Source organism: Syzygium oleosum, unplaced genomic scaffold (assembly GCF_021117445.2).
Source record: "Syzygium oleosum isolate NSW1041296 unplaced genomic scaffold, Sole_v2.1 Sole_v2.03, whole genome shotgun sequence".
NCBI lineage: Eukaryota > Viridiplantae > Streptophyta > Magnoliopsida > Myrtales > Myrtaceae > Syzygium > Syzygium oleosum.
In genome coordinates this window covers 4407837-4418175 of record NW_026607487.1, presented here as the reverse complement: position 1 = coordinate 4418175, position 10339 = coordinate 4407837, and the positions used below count along the sequence as shown (strand labels likewise).

The following is a 10339-nucleotide window of genomic DNA, read 5'->3' as shown; positions in this document are numbered from 1 at the left end:
TCAGGCACATTAAGCCCAAAAGTATGCCTATCGGCTAAGCAAGTTTCGCCGAACCTATCGGGCCGCTAGAACCATTTCTTTGGGCCTGCCATTCTTAGCCGAGGGCCTGGTAACGACCAAATCCTGTGTTCTCCAAGGCGTTAACGTAAAACCATGCCAACAACATATAATAGGTGGGCAGACAAATAGATCTCTACTCTTATGCCTTAGTTTTCATAATCCTATATTTTCACGAAGGCGTCATTCTATTTCCACCTAGAATCTCTCATCAGGGGAATCATGCGTTAAAACATTTATGGAAAAGTTAGAATACATTGAGAAACCAAATTTGATAACAGAAGTGGGGGCCCAGATTTTCTCCACATCATGTGGAGCATATCACATAAAATTATGGAGACAATCCGAATTCAATGGATTCGATCTCGAAATTCCCGTCCATCTATCAGAATTGCATCAATTCATTTGGCCATCATATGATAATCACTAGCATCCACTGTACCTGCAGATTAAAGATTTTACATCAAACAGAGAGCTATCAAAAGCAGTTGGTGTATAGTGAATAGTGATATCAATCTGAAATTAGAAAGTGGAATCACGACGTGAGAAGATAAGACTCACGCTTGTCACATATCCAAGAAATTCTCAATGTTTACCGACACATAAGAGCACGGATCTGTGATGTCAAAGTTCTTCAACACCTAAAACAAATGAAACAAAGTCGATGATAAACTCCATACACCACCAGGACACATCACGGCTCTATTGATGATCCGAAAGCCATGAAAAATTGAATTTTTTATTTCTCTTTGAAAGGGCTCAGGAAGAGGATAAGATACCTCAGGGTGGACGATGCCAAAATTTCCAATCTGTTTGCCTTTGAAAATGATGCTTGCTTGCCTACCCGAAAGAAACTCGGGTTCCTTCATTACATACGAATAGGGTAAACAAAACAGCTTACTGCAGAGGCAGTGTAAAAGGAGAAGGGAAGAAGAGACTCACATCAGATCTTTCTATATAATAGCCTGTATTGTCACCAGCAGGAACAAAAGGAACTCCAATCACTTCCATAAGTCTGTCCACCAGGCCATGAATCAACTGCAGCATAAGATGAAAATTATCAAATCATCAGAAGAGAATAATGACTAATAAAGAAGGCTCCCAATCATGAGGTTCAGATGTTCAAATGCAAAAATCATGCAAAACAATGAAGTTAGCGTCTCAAAACAGTAATTTGAGATTGCAGTACCTCAAATCCAGAGTTAGCACCACAATATAATGCTGCAAAAAGGCGACGGTTTGTTGCACCCACATCTTTTTCCGCATCCAACAGTGCTACATCACCGACTTCATAAATCTAAAATTAACAAGATGGGGAAAACATTATAGATACAAATGCAAAACCTAGAGAATATTGTCGGACATAATTCAAAGCTTGTACCTACATCTTCAACTTAATACATGACAAAGATTAGGGTTTGGAGGTTCAATTTTGGGTTGGGAAGGGGGGTTGGTGTTGGTGTTTGTTTGACAGGAGGCTTCAGAGGGAAAACAAAGCCTTTCCCCCTTTGTACAATAACTCTTTTTTCCGTGTGTAAATCCAATAGAAGTCGAAAAGAAAAGAGACCAGAACACTATCACTGTTCTTTGCACCAATGAATGACAGAAATAGCAGACAGGCTGGTATTATCATGGTGTGCCTCTATGATAGGTAAATTGAAAGGGGATTAATATGCCCATTGTTCATACTTCATTACAATGTTGAATCGAGTCATCATACATACAAATACATATGTTTAATGTGTTGCTCCAACTAAGGTATGCCAGACAATTTCTAGCGATTAACAACTTTGTCAGTTACCATAAAATATTCCAGGGTATAAAACAGTTGAACTGAAAATCGGATACCTTAATAGGTTTTGGATGATCTTTGTTGTGTCCAATTGTTTTCAGTATGCCAGGCATAAGACTTGTCCGAACTACCTGTGGAAAAGGACGAGAAACCTTAAACAAAGAGAGAGGAATCAGGGCGAGAGTTTCTTCATGCAGCTCGTAAATTTCCATGGAGAACAAAATAAAGCCAATAATTGCAATGACCAAACATTGCAAAACACCAAATTTGCTAATTACAAGTAGTCAGGATAAGCTCCCCTGTCAAAGATATGACACAGGCAGCAAAACTGAAGAAACAATTTAATGCAAATTCTAGAAAGAGAAACCAGACCATCATTCACTAATCAAGGCTACTATTTTTAAAAAAAAATATCAATTTGTGGTGAAAAAGATTATTGGTCATATTTAAGGAAACTACTGTCAACTGACCAAGAAATAGCAGCGTCAATAACATAAATTTGAGACCCAAACTGCACAATATTTACATGTAAGGATCTTTTAATTCATCAACGATGAACTCAAAATTGTACAAACCTCAAAATCAGAGGAACGAGGATTTGCAATTATTACTGCTGATCCATCATCATTGCGGTTCAACATAGAAAAATTCTCTTTGTGGGAGCATAATATCCATGTCAAGACCTCTGTAAACCCATTCATGCCAATCTACAAAAAAATGAACAGGCAAAAGTAAAGAGATGTTATGCAGATGAGAAAAAGAAGAACTAATCATATACAGCAAATAATAAAACTCCACATTAGCCTACCTCCAATCTAATAAGATCACTGAGCTGGTTCAAGGGCACAGGCTTTAAAGATGCAGGCTTTCTTTTTGGAATGTTATTATATCCATAAGCAATTGCCACATCCTTAATGCAAATAGAAAGAACGGCATATACATAAATAAAGAGTGACAAATTGTAGCCGTAACGGTGATACAGATATACAAATACAATACCTCCATAACATCACATGGATGTAGAACATCACTTCTGGTAGGAGGTACAGACACAGTGATGTTGCATTGTCCCTCATCTGGCAGAGTGTGTTTGGCACTTAATTGCATCCGGTTCAACAAGCTAGTAACCTGAGCTCAAGAAGGTCCATTCACATAGTTCAGTTGAATATTTCTTTCAAACTAACGGAACATAAAACTACAGCACAATGCAACTTCCAACAAAATCAACGTGGAGTGTTCAGAATGGCAGCCTCAGGTCAGACATGGTTATAGGCAACTAATTGGGAGAGAGAGACCTATTGTGTTTATAAAAAGGTTCTTGCCAAGAAATATCTGCACCAATTAATTGTTCCCAAGGCCGCAATTAGAAAACCTCTATTAACCCATCATTTGTCATATATAGCAAATAAAGTGTATTGCCCCTTCCCATCCCCTTCCATCTTCAAAACGTCTCCTTCATTGCCAAAACAAACCCCATCACTGCATCAGTCAACATGCAAATGTCAAAGAGAAAGGCCATAAAAAAAAGAACAAAAAAGAAATGAGGCCTATCATATGCTACATCAGCGATAGTGCCACACTACAGCCTGTGACATCAGAGACTGACTCAAGTTAAAAGGGAGGCTTCTCTGCCTTCTTTCCATTGAAATACTCTTGGTGGCAGATACTTGCATCAGCGACCTCATTAAAACAGGTCTTGTCAAATTAATTCCTAAAATATTTCAAACCGCATCAGACAGTCTAAAGTCAAGTTCTCATTCCATGTGAAATCATTCATCATCATAATTCAGTGCAGCTCCTATCCACTTCAACCAAACAGCAATTCCAGATATAGCACACAACAGTCTCAATGATGGCAAAATGACCATGAGCTTGGCAAAGACCAAAGACATAGCAGAGAGGGCCGTGTTGGCATTTAAAAGTAGATCTTTCAACAAAACAATGTCCATGAAATCATAGATATGGCTTCTAAGAAGCCTTCAGACATATATTTAACTGGTTGGAGTCATCATAAGCCTATGCTTCAGGAAGGAAACTAGCTTTCGCATTATAAACAAATAGTCACAGGCTAAAATTAGGCACAATAGCACATGGCGAACAGAAAAATTTACTCAATTGATGAGAACAATATAACCAACCAAGTCTAATATAAGCTCACATCCACCTAATACGAACATTTAAACTCCAGCTTGAAATGAATATTCACAATACCTCCTCAGCTTTCAAGGCAACTCCAATTGAATCATTGACATAAGATAAGGACACCTCCATATTGTACGAGGACAAATCAGGATAAATGGATGACTCCCCATTAGAGTATATCACTTCAACTGGTTCAACTTCATACTTCTTCTCACAGTATGAAGAGAAAGTTGTCACCTAAAGGAAAACACTTACCCACATTAGTCCTCTATACAAAAGGATGGGTGTAGAGACAAGGACAAACAATTAAGTATGCTCACAATTGTATTTAGAACTATCTTAGCCTTGGTTAAGTCCGTGGCAGTGCATTCAATGAGAACATTTTTTGTCTTTAAAGTTATTGCCGAATGTGCACCATTGATAATTGGCGGCAGAGACACGACAGTTCTGCACGGAGTAAAAACTTAGCTTTTTTAGTAATAAGAAGCTTAGTCAACTGTATCATTTCAGTTAATGTAGATGCTCACTAATCAATCAGACTATGCATCATAAATATCTGTCAAATAGTAAATTCCAAGACGCTAAAAAAGTGGAGGAAGTGTCACTTTGTGCACACTGTTTGGTTTGGATATGACAGCAAAATAGTCACTTCAATTTGTTCACATTGAGCATATTCAATGGGAACCAACATTGTGAAGCCAATAGCAACAGTGTCATCTATCTGCAACTGGAGCAACCAAATATCACCAAACCTGAATGAGCTAGAGCATACATTAAATTAGAACCCCATGGGTAAATAATTTCAAAACCAATCTTTTTAAAAAGCTGACCCCAGTTCAAACAGTATAAACAGCTTAATGGTCAACCGTAATCGGTTGTTTGTGTCCTAATTATATGTCACCAATAAACATCAGTCCACAGCTAATCAAGAATTTATATAAGCAATAAACTGTATCATTTCTAATTATGCAAGACATAGGAAAAGAAAACATCATCCACTGTTGATAAAAGCGCTAGGTTCTCCCAAGCAATGCCCTCGCCTAAAATAAGGGGCATGATACGTTAAAAATTTGAAATAAATCCTTTGGCAAATAAATATTTGAGCCTTTCCGGACTATCAAGTCTTGACATGATATTCCAGAAAAAAATTAATTTTTGTACTACATTATAGTATCTTTCTTATTGACATCAGGCACTTGCTTTTCCGAATCAAATTTTGTGACACAGCATGCAAAATAAGTTCTTTTGCCTGCTATGGTACCTAGCAACAGGCGGAGAGAGCTGAAATAAGAATGATGGACTGCTAAGTGCAGTGTATAGGTGTACATAGGAAAGACAAATAAAAAAAAGCAAAAATGTATAGAAGACTACTCATTTTCATCTTTTGTTATATGTCTTTTTCCCTGGGTCTCTGAAAAGTCAAGTTACAAGCATAAGACTAGGCTCTGGAAGTCTCCAACTGTGCAAATGCAGAGTCGATAGCTGCTTTTTTAAATCTTCATATTTTACTAAAACAATCCACCTCCTTTCTCAGTTTTATTTAGAGAAAGGGACAAAAAGGTCGAAGAACATGACCTAATTTCATCCTTTTCCTTGAGGGAATGCCTCAGAGAACCACCGTCCTTACTTGAGGCCTTGCCTAAATGGCACCAAGGTGAAGTCGCCGCGTCGGGTGCCTGCCCAGGCAACTCCAGCGCTTTTGAGACCACTAATGACATCTAAACAGAACAGTTGATCTCACTTCAACTCATCAACAAGACCAAGCACCTAATGGCTTAATGTGGCAGAAGACACCCAAATGCCTTGATTATTTTCTCTTTGCAATAATTGGACCCAATGCATCGATCAACCCCCAAAAAACTCAAGGTTGCAAAATTAATGACTTAAATAGCAATGGTTAGATCAAAACTAAGTCAACATGTTGTAATATTTAAGTGTTAATTTATTATTTCCCCTTAATATCAATCTACGCACTTCATATTGATGCTCAGAACTTACATTACAAACAAGAGTGTAGGAAGACACTAACATACCTCTTTGAATCATAGATAACAGGGAACACAGGCGAGTTTTCTATTATGTGCAAGAACTTCTTCAATTTCAAATCTGACTGCAACAAAGTAGCGAAAAACAGGTAAAGTAAAATAACATGGCAAAAATGATGGTTTACCACATAATTCTTCATTTACATTAAGTTATAAACTAGCACACAAAATAAGCAAGCTGCAAGCATAAGAGATATGTAACAGAATCAATATGATGGTTAAAAGAAGACCATAAAAAGCAGCAGCTATTGAGGACCCACCTTGTAAAATTCCATTAGTTCATCAGCTCTGAAGTTCTTCACCTAATATCAGAACAGAAACTAAGGTGCGATCAGCCAACACATCAATCACAGTTGGTAAGACAACAAAACAAAAATAAAATTGATAGCAATCTCATGAAGCTCAAAAGTGGCATCAACATCTTAAGCATACTTAATTTGGAATAATTTACTTTGCCAAATAGTAATTATAGATAACATGATAATGCATTGAAAATTACAAAATTTCCTATCAGTTACTTAAATAGTCCACTTAGACACTGTTAACTAAAGGGCACTTGTAAAGCATACTTATTTGATATGATTCACTTTCCAAAGCAATAATTACACATACCACAAGAACAATCAATGCATTAAATTGAAAACTATAAAAATTTCGCAATCAACTATTTTACAATTGCCCCTAGAGAACAGTTAACAAAATCCTTACAAATATATACCACAGATCTTCCCTACAGATCAGACTTATGGCATATGCATGAACACCAAAAAACAATCGTTATCATAGAACTACCTGCTTCAAGGGGACGAAACTTATACTGGAAGGAGGCAAAGCCTGAGACCAAAAGAAAAGGTACATGAGTCAGTGATCCGTGCACTTCTTGTAACAGCTTGTTGTACTTGGTTCTAAGAAACATCAAAGCTATAGCAAATATATAACTCATACATATTTAGCTAAGCAAGTGTGCAATTCCTTGTCTTATATGTTTCCACGGGTACTTTATCTAGTAGATGAGCACTCATGATAGCAAAACATAATACTATGAAGTTTTGGGATCAAAACAATGTATCTTAGATCATTCAGTCCACGAATATATATATATATACACACACACATATAAAATGCCATCCTCTAGGACAAGCTCACAGGATTACAAAACTTGAACTGGTCAAAGCCCATCTAGCTTAGCTGCAACTCCTTGCAAACACGTAATACATGGTGAGGCAATGCGTGGGGTAGAAAAAAGCATCAAAAGGGGATCCTTTAGGCATTTATATATAGAGGGAAAAAAAAGAAATGAATAGGTGAGCACAAGCTTCCAGCCTGGATAACACTCTCCATCATGACATAAGCCATCATGCCAGCAATATGTAAATCTTCCATTTACATTCTAGCAGGGCATAAGCTTCGAGCAAGGATAGTAGGACACATGTGCAGAATTCTTCATTTTAGATTCTACTTTAGGGGATTAGTTCAAACACACACCTCATAGCTGAAGGGGCCTTTTAGAGTATCCAAGTCATGAGTCCCAATTGCAACCAGCGTTCTTCGCCTAAAATATTGAGAAAATCCGAGCATGTTAATCCAAACAGAACCTTTTGAGGTTCTAGCATCAGCACAAGCACCTGATGTCCTGAGTGGAGGGATTGGGGGGGATGGGCATCTATTACATGCAAATAAAAAATCAAATCGAACATAGATCTCAAGAATGAAAACTAGTTCAAGCAACATATCTATCATCACTGCCTTGCAAAAGTATTCAAAACAACTCAGCGGAGTCCTCTCTTCATATCCAGGCATTTCTCGCAGTTTATAGCCCACCTAAGGGTAATAAAATACATGGCCCCTACTGAGCACATAGAGCATATGCAGCAGTGAAGCTGTGACTTATTTTTTTTATAGAAAAATTCATGCTTCCCTCACATATTTAAATTAAAATTCTTGTATCACACTAAAATGCACGCTTGCATAGACAATTGGCTGCACGCTGGATATTTTTTTGAAACCATTGTTCTGGATAAGCCATATAGGAAATTGCATCTCAATGTAACATCATGGTCTCTCTTCTTTACAGTCAAGGTTCAAATGAAAACAGTAAAAGCCTCCCAAAAATGTGTTGTCCTCCCGCCACTCCCTCCCACCCACTAAAATCTTGAAACAACAAAGGAAAACAGGCATTATGCTGCATGTTAAAAACTCAAAAATTAATACCGGCAAATATTCTGATGGAGCTTGTCTTGAAGATCAATGAAGCTGTTATAACTGGCTTCATCAAAAGTTATCCCTCTTAAAACAGCACAAACAACGTATGGACGAATTTGTGAGGTCTGCAACACATAAATAGTCACTCAAGCAATAAACGATTCCAGCATAGATCAATCCAGACATATCATTCCTCACATATCAGTACCTCTGATTTTACATGCATCTTAAGCATTGAGGTGTGTCCTCCCTTGCTGATGTTACGAATACTGTATTGAGGTGTGTCCTCCTGCTTATTGAATACACGTAGGGCCTGAGCAAGCCCTTCGAGGCAAAGTAAGTCATATCTGCGCATTTCCCAGAGGATACCTTATTATCATAATAGTATAGTCATTTCTATAGTACATGCACGAATTTATAAAGAAGAATAATCATTAATTACCACTATAGACTAAAATGATGATAATCACTCGTCTCTTTGAAAAACTTGATTTATAACTAAATATAAAGTTTCTAGATGACATGATTCAAAATAAAGCCAACAGCATTAAGGAGCCAATATAGCCAATTACTGCACCAAATCTAAAAAGGATTGTTTCATTTCTTGCTGACAATAATACCAATCAAATCTGGGAACCGACCCATCTAGCATGACAAAGTGTCGAACATAAACTAAATTCAAGATCAACGTCTTTGAGGACCATTGTCATGAACGAGGAATCTCAAGATCAAACTCATTTCCCCATATACCTAGAATTCTCCAGAAAGTGGTGAACAAATGTCTAACTTGTACCGATCTTTCGAGACTCTTTAAAAAAAAAACTATTATACATAACTAAGAAAAGCCTCAATGCACCATAAATGCCACATCATATGGACTACTCAAAAGCTGAGCCTTTTTTAGGCGGCAGTGCGTTTGTGAAGCCTCTAATTACATGCAAATAGTCCTTCACATTGAAATACTGAAAAACGCACAAAAAACCTTCGGCAAATATCATAATGTCAAAGCAAAGCTCAAACCACACAGCATCTCAAGAGCCACTACGAGCAACATGGTCCGCGCAAGACTTAAACCCATCTGAAGATGGACATTAACATCAGCATCCTAAAGTCCAAACCAGCATTCACCCACAGCCCGCAGAACAACTCCGAAACAATTCCAAATATACAATATATATGATCAGAGGCCGAATTAGCTTCTTGCAGTCACCTGTTAGCAGGGACTTCGATCTTGTAGATGACTTCTTCGTCTTCATCAGCCTCCTCCTCCAGGTGCTTCTCTTTTCTGATGATCGCCCTCTCCGTCGTCTGGGGCAGCACAAACACAACCGCAAGAAGCCTTCAGTCCAAACGATTCCCAAAAAAAACCCAAAATTTCCCCCCCACGAAACCACGGAAAGCGAACCGCTCACCACATCGTCGAGCTCGATCCCGAAGCCGAAGCACAGATCCTCGAACTCCTCCTGCGCTGCCATTTCCCCAAGGGAAGGAAACAGGCAAGAATGAGACGATTTCGGGAACACGAAAACGCGCGCAAAAAAAAAAACCAAACTCCGGAACCACGCTCACTGTAAGTTCGTCCCAGCGCCGCGAAGAGGCGGTCGCGGCCCACGCTCACGGTCGGCATCGCCTTCGGCGGCTCGTCGGAAGCGTCCCGCGGCGGCGGAGGAGGAAGACGACGGGAGAATGCGAGTGCGAATGCTGGGGAAGGAGGGCGAGGTTGCGGTCGGTGACTTAAACCCTAGGGAGGAGGACAGATTCCTGCGTCGCATGTAAGCACAAAGCACCAATTAGACATTAATCTTGAGTTTTACACTCAAAACAACCTTTATTCCCCCATGACATGTAAAAACTTTGCCTTTTTACAGCAGAATCCTTGTTTTTCTCTTTTTGCAAAGGTCAAATATTAGGGATGAGTGCACCGGAAGTCTTGAAATTTATCGAATTGGCTCAATCAGGTCCTTCCGTTGATTATACTTTTTTGGAAGTTTTTAGGACTCGATCGTACTTTCGTGACAAGTTTTAGGACTTAATTGCACGTTTTTGAAAATTTTGAGACTCAAATTGCACTTTCGTGACAAGTTTTAGGACTTGATTGCAA

At 38.5% G+C, this 10339-nt stretch overlaps 1 protein-coding gene across 1 annotated transcript; it reads right to left on the bottom strand.

Moving 5' to 3' along the window:
* Positions 1–292: 292 nt before the first annotated feature.
* On the bottom strand, positions 293–9996 carry LOC115662414 (phenylalanine--tRNA ligase beta subunit, cytoplasmic). The gene is made up of 20 exons (XM_030584562.2): positions 9808–9996; positions 9651–9706; positions 9449–9546; positions 8447–8585; positions 8248–8363; positions 7522–7588; positions 6829–6870; positions 6297–6338; positions 6025–6101; positions 4312–4438; positions 4061–4228; positions 2849–2977; positions 2658–2759; positions 2425–2556; positions 1906–1980; positions 1247–1354; positions 1000–1095; positions 837–920; positions 619–698; positions 293–499 (listed from the first exon to the last, which is right to left on the bottom strand). Exons 1-19 carry the CDS (start codon positions 9863–9865, stop codon positions 624–626), a joined length of 1791 nt encoding a protein of 596 aa, XP_030440422.1. The 5' UTR covers positions 9866–9996; the 3' UTR covers positions 293–499; positions 619–623.
* Between the last annotated feature and the right edge of the window lie 343 nt (positions 9997–10339).

Coding starts and splice junctions, on each gene's coding strand:
- LOC115662414 (XM_030584562.2), bottom strand. CDS start 9,865: ATGCCGACCGTGAGCGTGGGCCGCGACCGCCTCTTCGCGGCGCTGGGA. Junction 8,586..9,448: donor ATCGAAGTCCCTGCTAACAG/GTGACTGCAAGA, acceptor GGAAATGCGCAG/ATATGACTTACTTTGCCTCG. Junction 921..999: donor ATTATATAGAAAGATCTGAT/GTGAGTCTCTTC, acceptor TATGTAATGAAG/GAACCCGAGTTTCTTTCGGG.